This window comes from Anser anser (genome assembly GCF_964211835.1).
Source record: "Anser anser genome assembly, chromosome: 1".
Lineage (NCBI taxonomy): Eukaryota > Metazoa > Chordata > Aves > Anseriformes > Anatidae > Anser > Anser anser.
In genome coordinates this window covers 100,236,812-100,255,592 of record NC_139720.1, presented here as the reverse complement: position 1 = coordinate 100,255,592, position 18,781 = coordinate 100,236,812, and the positions used below count along the sequence as shown (strand labels likewise).

The following is an 18,781-nucleotide window of genomic DNA, read 5'->3' as shown; positions in this document are numbered from 1 at the left end:
GTTAGGCTGGGTGTAGTGCTTGACTGTTCCCAGTTCCTCCAGACATCATCATTTTTGCATGGGAAAGCTGCTAGCTCCCACTAACCATCCAAACTCACTGGAGGTGTCAAAGGACTATCAAAAATTCCCCTTTCACCATCTTTCATGGAAAGCAGTCCACACATAGATGACAGAATATGCAGGTTCCCTTTTGGGAAACCAAACAGTGGTTCAAGCTGCTGTCCCTTCTTTTCTCTTTGCAGTCTCTTTGTCCTTATCCCCAAGAGTTATTCAGCCTAATCCCAGCCTCAAGTGAGACCAGACACCGAGGGAAAGGCTTGGAGAGTCTGCTCCAGTTTCTTTCCTTTGCATCTTCTCATGTCCACCATAATGACAGCTCTGAGAGCGGCAGGAGCTGGGCTCAGGGAAGAGAAGCAGTTTGGTCTGGGGGAGTTCAGAAGAAAACAGCAGTCAGAAAAGGGGCTGTTGCCACACTGCTGTGGTTCTTCTGAGCTCAGAGGAACCTCTTAGCACAGCACAGAGAGGCAGGAGAAGCTGCACATTGCAAATGAGGCCAGGAAGGGGACCCACAGATGGGACCTGTATGCCCAGTGCCAACAGCATGACTGGAGATTTTAGCTGGGAGACCTGAGTCCTGGATATAATGCAACCCCCCAGTGATGGGTCAGCTGTGGATCTGCATGGGAGACAGCTACACTCTGACCTCAGGATCATTCAGCTACCATATCATGAACTGTGTTATATTTTATTTTAAATCAAATTAAATGTTTCTTTAATGGATGGTGTAGGAGGTCTCCCCTGTTCCCCAGTGACTTAACCAGTCAAAGGCATGGCGGGGGGAGCTGAGATGCTCCATGCTTCCTCATTCCTGAGAGTTCACTGCTTGCTCTCACCACCCCTTAGCTGAGTTCAGTTATTTAAGCAGGACAGCCTGGGAGAATGCATCATGCAAAGGACAGGAGCTGTGCTGAACACTGCGTGGGTCCTTCAGGCACCTGGAGTTTGGCTTGTCTTCGTAGGTGCAGCGACCATGGCATCCCAAGGCCAGGTCATATTCTGGAGGTATGGTATTATCTGCGTCTGCTTCGGGACAGAGAGGGGGGAGGGAACTGCATTTTCCAGACTCCCTGACTGCATCACTCTGCTGCCAGGAGCTTTCAAGAGTACATTTCTTTGCAGCTTGACTCTATACTGCTACTTAAATACCAGAACAGCTTCTTTTACACAATCAGTAAGGCCATGCAGCTGTCAGACACTCATGCACGGGTCACTGACTGCAGCCAGGATAGAGATGTGTATCCTAGAGACTCTGCATGGGTGGATTATAGCATCTGGGATTTGAATGCTGTTATAGGTTGGGGTATTGATAGCTTGAGAAAGGTCTGTGTGCCTGCTCTCGTAGCTTGGGGTTGGCCCTCAGACAGTTGCTTAGGTCTCCATCACAGCAGCATGCTGGGAGCAGGACGGTGTGTGTGTGTGAGTGGACGTGACCTCTCAGGCATGAGCTGTGCTCTGGCTTTGTCACATCGGGCAGCAAGGAAGAGCTGAATAGTAATATTGTATGGACCTTTTCACCAATGAAAGTGCACTCATTATATGCCATAATGTAATCATAATCATAATGTAATGTGGTGTAAATATCCACTGGGCATCTTATTTCTCAAGTGACTGGAGTGCATGTAGCAATCAGGCCTGCTACTCTCCAGAGACAGACAGCCCAGCTGGCTCTTGTCAGGGAAATGCAATGACCGATGGGTGTGAAAAAATGAGTGCCTGCCTCTTGCTGCTCTCAGAGCAATCCTCCAGCCCTGCCAGTGTCCCTTTCTGCCCTGGCAGCTGCGTGCGGAAGGCCACTGCAAGCAGCTGGCTCCTTCGAGGCCATTGCCTCCTCGGGCTCATCCTGAATTGCAGAAATGGCCCAGGGAAGGAGGAGACTTTCTGGAAGCTTCAGAGGAGCAGTGGGAGGTTGTTGTTGATTACAGTGAAAAAAAAAAAAATGGAAGAAAAAATATCACAAAATAAAAATGATGTGCTGAGAAAGGTAGAGCACCACAATCATTAACTGCTCATGGGAACCCCAAATCCCATCCTTTTTGGCTACCCCTCTTCCTCACTGCACTGCTCGTGCTGGGAGGGTGAGGGTGGGCAGCAATGTTCCCCTAGGCTCAAGCAGCTTGTGGAGCAGACAGCAGCCTGCTGCTCGCCTGGGACCCCAGTTTGATATTTGTCCCTGTCTGCCTGCTCTCAGGGAAGGCAGCAGCTGGCAATCAGTCCTGGGTGCTCGACCACCCGAAGCCAAGAGCTGCAGTCCCCTGGTTATAAAAACAGCCTGGTGGAAACCAGGAGCAGGTGTGAGCCCATCTTCCCCTTCTCCCATCCCTGCTGCTTCATGCAGGAGGGACTTGCCCACATGGTGCAATTCCCTAGAGCTCCTTATCAGTCCTGCAATCATGGCGTCTGCGGAGAGTCAGGCAAGATTTCATAAGCAACTGATGCAGGCCCATGGTAAGTGAGGGAGGAGCAGTGCAGTCTTACGAACACCACAGGCTCTCTTGCAGGAAGCTGCCAGATGTGCTGGGAAAATTACGTTCACCTCCCTAGACTCTGATGCAAAAGCCACTTCTCCCTCTGTGCATGGGGCATCCCAAATTCAGGCAGCTCACAGTTTCCAGACCACCTTGCTTTAGGGCTTCAGCTCACCTGCCTCCACCTCCTTCCCACCAGCAGCTCTGCAGGTGTGGCCAGGCGTGAGGGAGGTGGGCTGCATGGTAATGTTGTCCTTTTTTTCCCCAAATAGCCTGACCATGGTCATTATCGTCCTGGCTGCAGTGATCGCCCTGATCATCGGGTTTGGTGTCTCAGGTATGAGGCTGCTCAGATTTCTTGCTGGTGCCAGGGGGTGATGAAATCCTGCCCTGGCATCTGTAACCTCCATCCCGAGCATGGGCTGAGGTGTGGCACCGTGTGGAAGTGCCAACTACCAACCTTTAATTAAGGCTTGATTTATAGCAATTGCGTGCAAGATGATTGAATGAAGATTGCATGCGTGACTTCAGTTCTGACATTTCTTGGCTAAGTATCTCTCCATGGCATTAAATCACATCCTGGCTCTTGCGTAGCCCTCCTAAAGTACAGAAAAAGGGAAAATCTACAACACATCTATCACTGAAGAAGCCACCTGCAAAGCATTGCTGGTCACACTTGAACCCAGCCTTGACAGTGCTGTGGTGCTAACGCAGGTATTGTCCTCTCCAAGAGGCTATGCTGTGCTCCTACGAGCCTGTGAGCTCTTGAATGGTTTAAATAATGCCGAGATTTATGCGCACAGGCTGAAGAACAGTGCTTGGCACTCAGAGCTTGGTGAGGAAATCTCTTTGGCTCTGAATTTCCGAGAAAACATGTCACAGTCACGCATGAGCCCCGTCTGCTTCGGGGCAGCTCTGATTTTGCCCCAGGAAGTGAATTCTTGACCTGTGCTTTCACAGCGGAGTTACAGACATTTTTTTTTCTGTTGTGTTTTTGTTATCTTGGGTTCTGGTGTGCAGGCGACTGAAACATCCACCTCCATCTGCTGCTCCATGGGAAGCCAGCTGACAAAAGGGGTGGGTAAGCGTGGAGCAGCCTGAGCTGCTGGAGGTTTGGTGCTGAGTTAGCTGGAATTGTCCTGGGGCTCGGAGCCCCAAACCTGAACACACAGAAAGATCTGAAGATACTGTGCTCCTTCTCCCAGATGGGGGGAATGAGGGCTGTACTGGGAAGTGTCTTCCAGGATGGGACATGTTGCCCCAGTCACTTGGAGGTGACAAAAAAGCCTTGCTGGGTGTCCTTGGCATGTGCCGGGTGAGGATACGTGGGGACAGGCTGCATGGGAAAGAGGAGACGGCTCAGGGCAGGAGCTGACTCTCAGGATTGCTGGTTAGGATTCAGCCTGAAGAACAATCTGTGTCCCGAGGGAAGGGAAATGCTGATTTCTTTTACACAGATGAAAATGGTTGTGGTTCCAGTAAAGGTGAAAGAGCAACCTTTTATTTCCCTGCCAACATTATGCCTTGCAATCAGCTTTATATTGCACAAAGTGAGATTACAACTAAGAAAAAGTATGAAAAACATGTTCAGGCACAAAAATCCCATATACATCTGAATGAGTGAGAAAAGACCATGCTAATTCTTCTGACTGGTTCCTACAACGAGATATGGGAAGTGACTTTTTGAAGTAGACTGACTGCTACAGAAATGCTCCTGTGCACTGTCTCAGTCAGTCATTCCTGGGGGTCGCTATCTTGCAGGCACACCAGCATACCGATGAGGTGCCCTCACGAAGTGCCAGGGCCCCATCACGTCTGGATGGGGCTGATGTCCATCTGTGGGGTGGCCTGGCCTCTCTCCACTCTCCCTTTCCTCACACCACTCTGCTTTCTCCTCACAGGAAAGCGCTCCATCAGCGTCACCGCCTTGACGTCCCCTGGGAACCTCGGCCAGAGCGGCCTCTTGGGCTGCACCTTTGAGCCCGACATCAGGATGGGCAGCATAGCAATTCGGTGGGCAAAGGCTGGAGTGGCCGGGCTGGTTCACGAGTTTAGAGGGGGGAAGGACCACCTGCAAGAGCAAGACGTGGAATTTCAGGGCCGCACGGCGGTGTTTGCGGACCAGGTGATCGGTGGAAATGCTTCCCTGGAGTTGAGAGACGTGAAGCTCTCCGACGCCGGTACCTACAGGTGCTCCGTCACCACGTCCCGAGGGAGCGGGGTGGCGGAGCTGCAGTACCAGACGGGAGGTGAGGAAATGCTGCCCAGAGATACAGAAAAGAAACTCCTGCTGTGAAACGTAGGCTGGCGCTGCCAGGTCTGGCCACTAGAGCAGGTTGCCAGAAGAGGTTGTGGAGTCTTCCTCCTGGAGATCTTCAAAAGCCACCTGGATGTGGCCCTGGACAACCTACTCTAGGTGGCCCTGCTTGAGCAGGTTGTTGGGCCAGATGGCCTCCAGAGGTCCCTGCCAACCTCAGCCATGCTGTGGTTGTGTGACCTACCTGAGGTTACTCAGGTGCTGGAGCTGGTGTGAGCAGTCACCACCATGGGGCCCTTCACACCTGGGTAGGACGGGTCTGATGGTGGTCATGAGGATCTTCTCCCTGAGAGGCTGGTTTCACCAAACCTTGCCAAAGGAATTGCACATGTCTTAAAGGGGGGGAAAATCCCAGCTGAAAACTGCTTGTGAGGTTTGGAAACGTTAGTTTTGTGAAATGCCAAATTCGATTGTGTGGCTTTACCGTATCCGTCATCCCATGGCGTGACAGAAGCTGAAAGCTGACACTATTTTTTCCCACCTCTATGAAGTCCCAAAGGGCAGGAAGTGCTGCATGGCTTTGTTGAGTTTTTTTGATCATGCCCCAAACTTCTGAGTGTTCAGAGCAGGAAAAATAATTACATGTGAGAGAATAATATTTTTTTTTCTTTCCTTTTCCAGGGGTGTTAATGGCCTTACTCTCTCTTTCCACATCCTTGTTTCAGAGAAAGGAGATTATTTTAGCACTTTTAGGCGTTTGCTTTTTTTTTTTTTTCCTTACATTTACCACACGTAGCCTACTAGCTACTTAACTGACTGCAAAGAGCCTCTATTTTTAGAACGGGCATTGCTAAATGATTTTCCAAAGATCCAGATTTCGTCTCTGTTAAAGACAAAAGTTAACCTTTTCTTTCTAGACTTAAGATATATCTCCAGCCAGAACTGCTGCATGGTAAAAATTCTAGCATATTCAGAATCTTTTTCTGGTTTTATAATTTATATATATATATTTAAAAAAACGACTCTCAAAACAACAAACTGCCCATATCATAGTTATCTGAAGTATTACATATTTACTAGATTGAACCAAACTTAAAAGGTGCACTGATACATCTGAATTTTCACTTATGGGTGTTTAATTCTTCTAACACCTCTGGTCTTGGTCATTCCATTCCCTGCTGGCACAAAACAACGTGCTTCCACTAAGCTCAGCAGTTTCACCTGTTTTTTGTTGTCTCTGGTTCTTTCTTATTAATTTGTGGTGACTTACACCAACTACATGATGCAGACAACATGAGTCTGTACAGGTGTTTCTCTAGCTGGCTTTTGCTGGCACCCCTGTGGTCCTAGCACACACCTTGAGCTCAGGGCTTAGCAGAGGAAAGTGGGTCCATGGCTTTTCCATGGCATCTTGTAGTTGCACAGATTGAAGAGCAGCTTGTATCTACCCTTCCTTGAAACCACGTGAATCTGCCTGCTTTTGTGTTGGTTGATTCCGTGTTCAAGGTAATCCACACAAAGGCATTACAGATAACACATGAAATGCTGTATTAGTGTTTTATTTCTGTTGAAAGGGGTGAACTCTGCTCTCCTAAAAAGCTGTCATTTCTCCTACCATAAGTGCACATGGGAAATACAGTGAACATAAAGAGGTGTGGTTTTTTTAGGAGACAAAGGCTAACACGAACGCAACTGAGTCTGCAGTAGCTTTAAATGCTTTGTTCAACCCAGGAAGTTGACTTGGTCCAAGTCCTACATCCCAGGCCACACCTTCACCTGCCCCAAGCCCCAGCAGATTCAGGTGGTGCTGCCCTTGGCTGCAGCCCCATTTAGTGTGAGAGCTACAGCACAAGGCTGTAGGTGTTGGTCAGGTGTTGTTATCAAGCTTGTAAGCGGTAAGCAGAATTAAAAACGCTAAAGCTGTGCCATAACCTCAGATCTTGTCAAAATGGTGTGCCTTGCCCCTGGTGTCTTTATTCCTCTACATTCATCCCCTTGCAGCCCAGCCTGTACAGCCCACGTTTTGTGTGGCTACATGCGGTGCTGAGACACTGAGCAGTAGTGCCCTAGAAATACCTGTAACTGCCAGGCAGGCGCAGCTGGGCATTTTGTGCCCAATTCCTAGATATTTGCCTTCTTCTGACTCTCTCCCTGCTTTCCCTCCCCAAGCCTTCAGCACCCCCCAGGTCCAGGTGGAGAACAGCAGCAGCGGGGACACGCTGCAGTGCGAAGCACCGCGGTGGTTCCCTCGACCCACCGTGCACTGGACAGCCTACAGCGACACAGGGAAGTGCCTGCCTCGGGTTGCCAACACCAGCTACGAGCTGAACTCCGAAAACATCACCCTGAAGGTGGTCTCCCTGCTGCATAACATTACTGCTAACGCCACCTACACCTGTGTGATTGAAAACAGCATTGCCAAGGCCACGGGCGACATCAAGGTGACAGGTAGGGTTTAACACGACCCAGAGACCACGTGCATGGCAGGGGGGGGGAGAAGCCTGCATCCGTGTGTGCGGGGGGGCTCCTGCAGCACTGCCTCCCCTGTGTTGGTGAGAGGTTTCTGTAAAGGAAGGGAAGGCAGGGGACCACTGCTTGCTTTCCACTGCTGGATCCCAAATAGCAAAATGTGATCTGGCGGATTGGTCAATGTTCCCTTATCTAAATAGGCAGATGCCCGAACCTGTCAGATGTGTCTGTAGATTGCATTAAATCTGCCACTAAATCCAGGCACATCTCTCTCTGGGGTAATGGAACCAGTCTGTGTTTGGTCCTGCTATGTCAGGCCTTCTCCATGGTAACAATCACTCCCTTGGCACGGGGACAGAACGGGCAGGGAACAGGAAGGAAGGATGGACACACTTCATAGGAATGCATTCCTTCGTATCTTAACAAAAGCCAAACAACCCCCCTCAGCTTTTGACATTTTCTTCAGCCAATTCAGTTTAGATCACTTTTTTTGTGACACACCAGGAGGCCGTTAGTTGGTACTAGTGACAATTTCTCTGACTGCAGCCCACTCCCTCTATTTAAAAGTCCTTATTTGCAGGAAAGCAAACTTACAAAAAAAGGCTTAGCTGGAATTTGTGGCATTCTACCATTTGCAGTCATAGCTGAAGTGCTAATAGTAGCATGACCTAGGATTTAGCAAATGAACTAGATCTTTTCAAACTAGTTCAGGCATGTCTGCACCACACTGGTATCACTAGACTAATAGGTCTTCATTTTTCCTGGTATTAGACTCATTTGTTAGTTTGGATCCTACAAGGAAAAAAAATAAAATATCAGTGCTTCTCTAGAAACACTGGGATAGACTTCACAATCCTATCTGATTGCCTTAACAATTAACTACTGCCACCTCCACACGTATATTAAAGGAAGTAAGTAGTCACTTAGGTAAAATACCTATGCTTTAACAGCAGTGCATTTACAGAACAGAATCTGATCCATAAACTTTGTGCAAGACCTGGGATCCTAGACCTCGGTTTGAAAGGGAATGTGGCTGGGTTTAAGGATGTTATTCAATTATTTGTCATCTACACCATCCTAAATCTTCAGCCTCTTATTTTAAGGCAAACCTGTGTAGGCAACACTTAACCAAGAGCATGGATAAGATTCGTAGTACCACTCAATAATAAGACTGTCAGACACTTACTACTGGCAATGTTATATTGCATACATGACTAAAACATTTGGATCTATATTTCCAAGCTAAGTTTAATCTGTGCTCTGTACTGATCTAATCAGTCAGATGTCTCAGTCATTCGGAAGATAAATAAGTTAAATATAGGAACACTGTACTGGAGGGAACCCTTTGGATACTTGACTTCAGCTTTGCTATCTCAGGCACATACATCACAGAATACTAAAAAAATTTAAAATTTATTTTCTCGTCCTCTCCCCCACTAACTGGAAAACCATTGAGAATCTTGCTGCTGTAAAACTGGTATTTACAATCAGTTTGTATTATCATAGGATATCCTGAGTTGGAAGGGACCCACAAGGATCATCAAGTCCAACTGTTGGCTCCACACAGGACCACCCAAAATCAAACCGTATGTCTGAGAGTGTTGTGCAAATGCTCCTTGAGCTTGGATATCTTTCCCTATTGTACATGGAAAGGGTCATACCTTCTGCAGCAAGTTCCAGCAAAAGAGGCAGGGTCTGTCAGTATTCAGAAAAATTAGGAGGAAGAAATACACTCATTTTGCTTTTCTTCTGTGTTCTTGTTCTGGTAGCCTCTCACTATTCTTCTGCTACAGATTTCAGCATTACCAGGGGGACCAACTTGCAGCTGGTGAACCTGAACACAGAGTCAGCGTCCTCATCCCTTCCAGCCTGTCACTGGATGCTTCTGCTTCCCGTGTGCCTGCTGTCAGTATAAAACATCTGGAAACACTGCTGGACCAAGGAGGTGAGCTTGGAAAGAGAAACCGATAAGCATACATGCTTGGTACGATACATGGAAGCTCTTGCTGAGCTCTGTTACAGCAGCAGGCTTAACTCAAGCCTGGCAGAACGGGAGGACATGTCTTCCTCCTGCCTACAGCCTTTCTCCATGCTCAAAGTTAGGTGGGACACGTGGCTTGTCCCCACCACAGGCTCCCTGCTGGCTTTTCTCATCACTTTCTGCAACTCCAGATGTTCTCCTCTTACATTGTCTACGCCATCACTTATTCTTCCCTTCATTTTCCCTTCATGATTCTATGATTTTATTTTCCTTCCCTCCTCAACCTTCTCTTTGACCCTAAAAGTGGACTTCTGGCTTGCTGCTCTGAGTGCTCTCCGAGCCTCGAATACAGTTCAAGGCTGCAAGGCCAGGTGCCAAAAAAAACAAAACAAAACAAAACAAAAAACCCCACAGAACAAATGCCTTTGCTATTGATTAGCGTTGCAGCGAACTGGTGATGGAGAGCTACAGAAAAATTAGCTATAAAATGATCATCTCTGTCCTTCCATGCAGAACAGTCATTACAGCTACCCTGACGCGGAACATGCTTACATGCTTCATGCTTTCCTCCCTCTTGGGTTGAGAAATTTTTAAGACCAACTCCCAGTTCCAAGAGCACGTAGTGGCACAAAGCGAAGCCAGTTGATTTTTCCTTTGTATTTGTTACTCATGCCAGCAACAAGATACTTTGGCTTCAGAAAGAGAGTGAGCATTGTGATAAGGACAGTTGCATAAATAAAGGAAAAACTCTGATCATGGGAACAAGATGTGTTCTCTTGTCTGAAGTAACACAGTGAGCAGAAATCTGATCGTGGACAGAGATAAACAGAAAAAGGGTTACCTGTAACAGATCTGGGAAATGGTCCCTCAAACCCAGAACACTAAAAGCAGGCAAATCAAAGAGATTTGATTTATCTGTTTCATGTTTTGTGATTCTCTGAATATATTAATAAAACTGTAAGTAATCTATTTAATCTTCTCAGAAAACCATAATGAATCTCCTTTTCTGAAAAAGGCATTGTGAATGGCAAAACCCTGATGGATTAGAAAATACCTAACAGGCTAACTGATGGATTAGAAAATAGCTAACACTGGAGTAAATGTTAGGTTTTCAACCTCACAAAGGTAAACAGCCTCTGAAGTCCTTTATTAGGACAGACGATTACATTTGTAACAGGAATTAAGAGGAGCAGGAGAGTATTAATACAGGGAGCAGACGGATGACTAAAATAATGAGGAGGAAAAGAGGGAGAATAGTATTACTGGAAAGTTCAAGTTCAGAAATAAACCTAGTTATTCAACACAGTTAAGACTACATATACAAATTTGCCTTTTTGTTTTTTAAAGTCTCTTATCTAGCACTTCCTATCTATTTCTGAAGCACTGTTTGTTACTACTTAATTTTACAGGATACTTTCAGTTGCACTTTTTAATCAGATTTTGATCTCTGCATCTTAGGTCCTTACAGTCAATGTTTTCCTCAGGCTGAGATAAGCTTATTTTTGTTTGGTTTTGTTTTTCTTGGGGGAGAGGGGTGAGCTTCAGCAAAATCTTTTACCATTTCTAAGAAAGCCTCTGCAGGAGGTGGGGAAAAAAAAAACAACAAAAAACTGTCACAGCAAAACTTGTGCAGACCTTTCCTTTAAGCTGTTTTGCAGCCTCCTTTATGATGGAGTATCAGAACTTTGTTGGACGAATAGAGGCAATGGTCAGGTCTTGGGCCACTCGTGCTTTGTTCTGCAAGTGCCCAGCAGGCCTTGAAAGTGAAGACACTTTACACGTGCTCAGTAAACCCATCACCTGAAGTTTAATTATAAACGAACAAATGAAACCCAAAATAGAGTAGCTGTTCAAATACACACTACACACTGAGTAAGGTGGGGAAGTGAATTTACTAACCTGTAGCACAGGATGAAGGATCTGGATGTTATTTTGACAAAAACAAGTGCAGAACACTCAGCCATCACTGCAAGCAGATGTCAAGTGGTGATCTCCCTCCCGTGTGTCGTACCAGCTAGGCTGCCGTGCCGCTACGGATACAGGCACGTACCCTTGCAGTCGTTCCCTTCCCGATCAGTGGCAGATGGACAAACCTGTAGCGTGTTGTGAACTCGTACCAGAGCTCACTGCATCCTTCTTGTTCCCAGCCCCAGGCAACATTCAGGCCACTGTTTAAACTGTAAAACAACGCTTGTATAGTGCTGTGATTTAGTGCCATGATTTAGTCTCCAAACAGTAATTTATTCACTTCCCTTCTCCTCTTGGAGGAAGGAAATCATTTAAAATAATTTTAATAATTTCAAGCGGGTTAAGGAGAATTTCCCCTGTGCCAACTGCAGTTTCCCATGAAGATAGTGAATTATTTGCAAAAGGCCTGGCCCTGGCTCATAAACCAAGAATCTACACTCTGCTTCAGTTCTCCATACAGCAAGTAAAAGAATATTAAAATAGACACTGTTATTTAAACTGTATTTTAATAGCTTTATTTAGTAGATACTACCACATAAAATACACACATTGTGTGCCTTAGGCCCAGAGCAATGACTACCATGCAGGAGACACAGAACACCTCTCCCGCAAAACATAGTCCAAAATGGCTGGTGGCAATGGTCCAGAACGCAAGAATTGCGTAAGTCCCAGCAGCTTCTTGATTACACCCTTCATGCTGTGCTCGCCAGCCTGTGCTCCCACTGGAAAGGGGTAAAGAATAAAGCTCCTAATTCCAGGAGGTATTTCCATAACTCACCTCCCACTGGGGGAGATGTTAAGCCATGGCTCCTGCTTAGCAGCGACTTGGCGTCCTCCCAATCCTCTCTCTGGTCAGATAGCACAAGGCTTTTTGTTCCACTTCTTCCACGTTCAGGCACAGCAGGCTCTGTCGAGGTCCCATTTGTGACACAAACTCAACTTCACCACTCCGAAAATTTCTCAGCTGCAGTGGAGCTGAAGGGGAAGGACACAACCTGTAACAACTCAGCAGATAGCTCCTGCCATGTTCTAGCAAACAAATGTGAAAGTTGCTGGGGGAGGGAAGGCCTCACAGCAGCTGCTTAGCATCTGCTAGACCACAAAGGACAGGAAGATTAATGAATACAGGATTAAAGCATTTAGCCAGCATTCCTCCAGCTTAGAGGAAACTCACATTTACATTGTGGATTGCTGTGAACGATGCGCTTCTCACATAGCTGCGGCACTGAGCTTTGTGTCTTTCCTCACCATCAGCAACCTGGCTGTACAGTGTCACGTCCAGAAGACAGACTCAACAGCACAGCATCCTTTGGTGAGCTTAACAAGCCAGCCCCTGCAGCACCTGGGCCCATACCCAAGTGCTAGGTGCTAGCAGGAGTGGCTTGAGGAGAACATCCCCTTAATAGAGCAACTGCACAGCTGTGGCATCATGTGCTCAGACACCACTTCCCATGAACTCAAAACTCTTCAGCACTTTACAATCTGTGGCCATGGTGAGGATTTCCAGACCTACTCTTGACTCTACCTGATGTCCTGACTAAGGCTGAAAGCCACTTAGTTTGAAAGTTCACACAGTAACTCTGGCTGGCCAGAACCCCTCCCATCCCAGAGCTGGAAAACTTGTTGTAAAAGAGAAGGCTTTTTTTATGTATGAGGCAACCCACAGAAATAAATCTGTTACCTCAACACTAGGGAATAAAGGGAGAGTGGAAGGGGGTTGCTCATAAAACATGTTCTCACCACCACCACATACGCACATGCCTCTCACTGACACCTTAGAACAATTACTGTCCTGGGTGTTTAACCAACCTGGAACCACATTAATTATTTTCCTGGAACCACACATAAAATGTTAACAAAATAGTTCCAAGTTCCTCACCACAACTGCAAGGATAATTCAGTACTATTTTTATGCTTCTGTGTAAAGTAAAACCAACCATATATAAAGGTCACTTTATACGACAATATTATACATTATTTCTGCATTTTTGTAACCATAGTTCTGCTGAGACATCTTCGCCCTACGCTACAGAGCTCACAATTCCATGGAAATCCTCCAACAATCCTGTTTTGTGGGCAGTGAAGGCAGTTCTCCTTCCCCAGCATGGTGAGCCGGCTCCTCCCTTCCTTCCCACACCCACCCAGCATTACAAAAGCCAACAGTGTTTGCTTACCAGGCTGCAGGATCTTGGAGGGCTTCCTGTCTAGGCTGAAATCCAGCAGGATGGGGCGGCAGATGAGAGGACTCCTGCAAAGGCTCCTCAGGTAGCAAGCGATGGGATCCTCGGGATCCTCTGCACACTGAGGAAGGGAAGCGTGTGCTGTCAGTGAATGTGCAGAGGGAGGCAGGGAGCCACTAGAAGACCCGTGGCAAAGAGGAACCCAGTCTAGCTGAGGCTCAAGCCCCGCACGCTGCAGTCACTGCCAGAACAAACCACTCACCCCAGTCCCAGTAGCTTCCCCGTACTGAACGGACACTCTGCCCCTGCTCTGCACGCAGCTCTGCACAGCTTCCCAATCAAGAAGGCTCAAGCCCAGCATCGCCGCCACGTGCTGGTTCCTGCACAGCACCAAAGCTTCGCCCGTTCCGTCCTCCACCAGCACCCTACGGGGAGAGCAGGCAGACTGAGGAGTGGAGGGAGGTCAGGACAACGCCCTGCCCCTTCACAAGTGTCACGTCCCAGAAAACGCGTCTCAGCGAGGAGAGAAGTGTGTTTGTTCACAGCTGGGAAGACGTGAGGAATCTCAACTCTTAGCTTCGCTCTCCTGTCCGCAGCCCATCCGCGATTTGCCTGTTCCCTCCCATCTTGTGTAAATTGTTCCCTCCTACCCACCTCTTCCCGGACGCGATCTTTACAGCGCTTACCGTGCACTGGCTTGCCTCACTCCAGTGTGTGATGGGCAGGGTGGGCTGTGTCGGGTGCACTTCCCCTGAAGGAAGAGTAAAGCTACAGCTATGTATGGGTGGACACAATAGAGAAGGGGAACGGCCACTGTTTCTTTTAATCCCCCTAATTAAGTATGCAAAGGATTAAAGAATTTCAATAAATTTCCATTGGATGTCTTGGGAAAAGTTTGCATGGGGCGAAAAAACACATGCTGCAAGGTGATGAACCCCAGTGGCAGCGCACAGGGGAAAAGCAGAGCACTAGCACAGTAGGATTCTCCCTCTGAATGCCCTCACTTTACCCCCACTCCTGGCTGCAAGCCTGCCTGAAATCAGATGCATACTTCTAATCGGCTGTCATTTTGGTCCCTTTCCAATACGCAAGTCTTTTTCAGACACCGGAAAAAGAGGTTCTGGAATTGAGATAGGAACTCCTTTCTTCTGCACGGTAGCATAGGATGTATGAGTAGAAAGTCTGCAAGCCTCCTCCCAAATTATCTCTGGCAGCTTGAATACCTCTTTGAAGATGCTGCTGCAAAGTGAGCAAACCCACTGCAGGGACAGGGTCAACACACAGGACAAGTGGCATAAAATCCGTGCCTGGGGCAGGTTTTGTAGATGAAGTTGCAAGTTGGATAGAAACACTAGTGAGGGGGATGAGGCTTTTCCTGCAGGACTAGAAGAAACAGGAACATGACAAACTTGAAACAGAGAAACCTTTCTTGGGACACTGAAGGTGAGAACAGACCCTAGACTCACCTGGAAGGAAGAAGTAGGTGAGAAGCTGGCAGAGAGAGGACAGTCACACAGCTGGAGGCAATGTACGTGCAATACACATTGTGGAATCTGCAATATGAGAGAGTAGATGCCAGAAACAGCTCACAGAAAACAAACCAGAGATGGCTGGTTTGGTCTTAACTGTAACATGATAGGAAAACCATTTGTAGTGAGGGCTGGGGATACAGGAAGGCATGCACAAGGGATAAGGAAAGCCCAAACAAGAGGAGAAATGGTTTCAAAGACAGTAAAAGGGAGGTCAGATCCAGACCAGAACCAGATCAGGGACCTAAAGACAGAGAGAGGTACCTGGAGATTTTGCGTTCCAAGTTCTGGAAGAGGATCTTGGCTCCAGGAAGCAAACCCCACAGATGCTGCATATAGGTCGCAGCAATGTAAACGTCCAGCACAACAGGGGAGCCTGGAGCAACTGAGATGCTGAGCTTCACGCTGTGATCACTAGCTAGCAGACTCCCTGAGGAGGCAGAGAACAACACACATCATGAGCTCACACACAGGTAGCTTAGTCTGTCACTGAGCTGAACCTGCTGGAGGTATTTTCTCTCTCGTCACAGTGAGGCTACTGTTCCATCTCACACATTTTCCAGGTAGAGTATTCCCACAGCCAACAAGCACACTGTACAATTTCCCCCCTGACATACAGTGGGACACTTCCACCTGTTCTCAAATACACAGGTAGCCAAGCGCAATGGCTCCCTGAAACAGAAATAAGCAAGAAACAATCCATTACCTGACAAGGCTGTCATGAAATCTTACCTTTCTGCTTTAGAAGGCTGAGAGTCACAGACGGCTTCTCATTCTTAGGAGAGGCACACAAGATCCTCTCCACTATCTCACCAGAGAAAGAAACAAGGGAACCTCTGAAACTGAGAGCAGACCAGAATCATAGGATTTCCGTCTTGCCTGAAGACAAAGGCAGAGGAAAAAGTCCCAACCAAGATTGCAACAACAAAGGTCAGGGTTAAGTACAGTGCTGTTACTTGAGCCCAGCTTCAGGGGAACTTGCCCTTGAGCACCTGAAAGACTGGATACGGGGCAGCTTGCTGCAGCCTACCCCACCCAGGGACAAGAGGCCCCCTTAACTTGCTTTCTGCTTTTTCAGGTGCAGGAATAGAGAAAATGGGAGAGAAATTACAGCTTTCCTTTCTGCTTAACTCCTGATTATTTTTCTTAGAGGAAGAAGTCAAGCAAAGAAAAACTCAGCTAACCATAACACACTGATAAAAGTTTTGGGGTGTGTGCATATCACCCCAGATTAAATGTGCTTTGAAGAGGAAAGTTTCCAACCTCATTATTTATTTGAGCCAGTTGCATTAAAAACAAACAAAAGGAAACAAAAACCCTTCCACATTTTCCCTGCTGCACCTGTTTCCACTTCTGACAGGAATTTAGCATAGATCTTTGGCACCTACTCCACACCAGCAGTAGTGCAAATTTTTTCTGGACACCATTTTGCAGCCATGTAGCCTGCAATCCCTTCAGCTTTGATAAACAGGACAGAGTCAGCCTGGATTACTTACACATAGGAGTATTTCTAAACAATACTTATCAGGCAGATAATTCATTATTCATTAATTATTCATTTATTAATGTTGTAGTGTCTCCAACAAAGACCAATGTTGACCCATTCCATAAGGCACAGTCACATCTAGTACAGGGCAGACCAACAAACCTGTTGCTAAGTATTTCTGGAATGGAGGAAATTCTCTGGTCCATGCCCGTCAGCACTGCCCTGGCTGCCAGCTAGAATTGGGAGAGAGACCGGTTCAGATGGGTTGCAGTATATAGCAGCCAGAGCAGTAAAGAAACCCTGCATGCTTTGAGGTACTTTACATCAAATAACTGATGCTTCCTCCCCAGAATAATTCCAAGGCAGGAAAATAAAAAGCCCAGCAGTAGCCCCTAACGGAGCTTAGAGCAGAATGATCTCATCGACAAGATATTCTATACCGATAATTTTCTGAGCTAGTTCTGGAGAGAACCACAAGTCACCCGCAAAAGCCCAGGGCAGTAAGGCAGTGCATACCTGGCGCTCGGCTGGGCTGGAGAGCCATGTCTCATGCTGTAAGTGCCAGGTATCTTGGACAGGCAGGCATAAGGGGCAAGATGATCTGCCCAAGAACTCTGCTGGCACAGGTGGAAATCTGAGCTTGTCAAACACTTCCAAGTCCTAAGAGAAGAGTGATAAGGCAAAGAAGATGACTATCAAAGGAAGAAGATGAAAGCTACACAGAAAAGAGGACTGCTGATGAACAATGTTTTAAAGAAAGAAAAACAACCACCACTGAACTCAAAGCTCTGAAAGTTTTAACTAAACACAGAACTGAGGCAGTTCCTTGGCAAGACAGATGGGAATTCCAAGCCTTGAACAGAGAAGTCAGAGGGTGACTAAGCTCATCTCCCACATGCAATTTGGCAAAAATTCTCCAACAGGAAACAGCAAGACAACCTCTCCCTTACCGAGCAGCGGGGCACAACGAAACGATACAGCCCATCCAGGTGCAGAAATGGAAACCATTGCAGCGACTTCCCCATAAAGAGCAGTAGCGCCTGGTGGGAGATGGGGAGAAAGGGAAAAGGTGATGAGAAATGTTAGGAAAAAGGTAGGAAATGGAAAGTAGGGCAGAAAGGGAACAAGCCCAGCAGAGAGTGTCTTGGTTGAATAGTAAGGTTGGCACCATCCAGGAAGGTGGATGTATTTACAGGAAGTTGACTGAGAGAAGGAACTCCCTTGGAGCGGCACAAGGAAGTTACCTGTATAAATACACACCTGTACCCAAGACAAAAATCACTCTCCCATCATTTAGAAATCTAGATCTTTAAATTATCACATATCCAGCTCCCAACCATATCAAACCACCCCCAAAGCCTTCTCCCGCCTCACTTCTTGCTGTTTCGTGCCCTCTTCTCCATCATAGCTGATCTCCTCCAGAGCCGGTACGTTCCCAATCTCTCTGGGGTGGTTCCACAGCACAGGTCTGCCCAGCCACAGAACCGTGGCTTGAAAACTACGCTGTAGCTCTTGCCCTTCTCCACCTCCTTCTCTGGCTAGTTGGTAATTGCGCAACATCAGACCCTCTTTCTGGGTAACCAAGAACAGGTGAGATACGCAGCTGGTTCTTCCAGTGCTGCTCGGGCCCTTCTGACAGCTCTCATCTCTGTCAGGATCTGGCTTGGGATCTTCCAATTTCAGCATTTTTGCCTCTGGGGTTTCCAGCTCAGAAGCTGAGCTGCCGTCATTCCTTTTCCTCAAAGAGGTGCTGTTTTCACCCCTACGATCCTTCTGGATTTGTCCTTCCGCAGCACGGAGAACCTGAACATCCTCAAAGTAGAACTGCACGTAGACACTGAAATGACAAATGGTAGCAATGAAACTCCCTGTTCCTGACAGGTGGCTGCCTAAAACAATACCTATCTGGCAAAAACACTTCTGGTGAGTGCTCAGCAGGTATTCAGAAAGAGCAGCAAGAAAGGGTGAAATAGAGGGCAGCTACCAGGCCGGACGTATTTTGAACAAAATGGAAATGGTGGATTTGTTGCTGATAAAAGTCTCCTTTCCTGTAAGTAGCAAAGAATAGTTGCTTTGGCACTGAAATATTATGCTGATAAGCAGCTCTACCATAGTCCAAAATAGGTGTGGAACTGCAGAGTAATGATTTTACTAGGGTACTGAATAGAGGGACCCACCTGCTTTTTTTCTCCCTCACATACTCTGGATTTGCCAGCTGCTCCCAGGAGGGAAAATCACTCTGAATGAATCTTTCCACTACAAGCTGATAGTTCTCCACCTGCAAGAGTGATCCTGCAAAGAAAACAGAGAAAGGAGCTGAGCTAATGAAAAGAGAACTCAAAAACAGCAAGCTCAGTTTCCTCATTTAAAGTCACGAGGCCAGGCA

The 18,781-nt window shown here is 47.1% G+C and overlaps 2 protein-coding genes across 9 annotated transcripts in view; one reads left to right on the top strand and one right to left on the bottom strand.

Moving 5' to 3' along the window:
• The first annotated feature begins 242 nt into the window (after nucleotides 1-242).
• VTCN1 (V-set domain containing T cell activation inhibitor 1) lies at nucleotides 243-13,366 on the top strand. 4 transcript variants are annotated; one of them, XM_083836022.1, is made up of 6 exons: nucleotides 243-1,062; nucleotides 2,798-2,862; nucleotides 4,427-4,774; nucleotides 6,952-7,230; nucleotides 9,045-9,196; nucleotides 13,201-13,366. In XM_083836022.1, exons 1-5 carry the CDS (start codon nucleotides 947-949, stop codon nucleotides 9,164-9,166), a joined length of 930 nt encoding a protein of 309 aa, XP_083692148.1. In that variant the 5' UTR covers nucleotides 243-946; the 3' UTR covers nucleotides 9,167-9,196; nucleotides 13,201-13,366. The 4 variants fall into 4 exon arrangements, with proteins under 4 accessions (XP_083692148.1, XP_083692147.1, XP_083692149.1 ...); XM_083836021.1 differs by having other exon boundaries at nucleotides 12,455-13,366; XM_083836023.1 differs by lacking the exon at nucleotides 13,201-13,366 and adding an exon at nucleotides 9,746-11,552.
• The window catches only part of CTC1 (CST telomere replication complex component 1), a 22,611-nt gene continuing 15,522 nt past the window's right edge, over nucleotides 11,693-18,781 (bottom strand). For 3 of the 5 annotated variants that reach the window (XM_083834175.1, XM_083834176.1, XM_083834177.1), the window contains 13 exons: nucleotides 18,573-18,687; nucleotides 17,770-18,232; nucleotides 17,346-17,435; nucleotides 16,912-17,055; nucleotides 16,558-16,628; nucleotides 15,642-15,751; nucleotides 15,174-15,339; nucleotides 14,847-14,933; nucleotides 14,604-14,763; nucleotides 14,067-14,131; nucleotides 13,643-13,805; nucleotides 13,375-13,501; nucleotides 11,693-12,175 (listed from right to left, as the gene is read on the bottom strand). In XM_083834175.1, coding sequence (XP_083690301.1) covers nucleotides 12,015-12,175; nucleotides 13,375-13,501; nucleotides 13,643-13,805; nucleotides 14,067-14,131; nucleotides 14,604-14,763; nucleotides 14,847-14,933; nucleotides 15,174-15,339; nucleotides 15,642-15,751; nucleotides 16,558-16,628; nucleotides 16,912-17,055; nucleotides 17,346-17,435; nucleotides 17,770-18,232; nucleotides 18,573-18,687 — 1,922 coding nt within the window. In that variant the 3' untranslated portion in view covers nucleotides 11,693-12,014. Of the gene's footprint in view, nucleotides 12,176-13,374; nucleotides 13,502-13,642; nucleotides 13,806-14,066; nucleotides 14,132-14,431; nucleotides 14,764-14,846; nucleotides 14,934-15,173; nucleotides 15,340-15,641; nucleotides 15,752-16,557; nucleotides 16,629-16,911; nucleotides 17,056-17,345; nucleotides 17,436-17,769; nucleotides 18,233-18,572; nucleotides 18,688-18,781 lie in introns of those variants that run through there. The other 2 variants (XM_083834179.1, XM_083834178.1) reach the window with 2 other exon arrangements.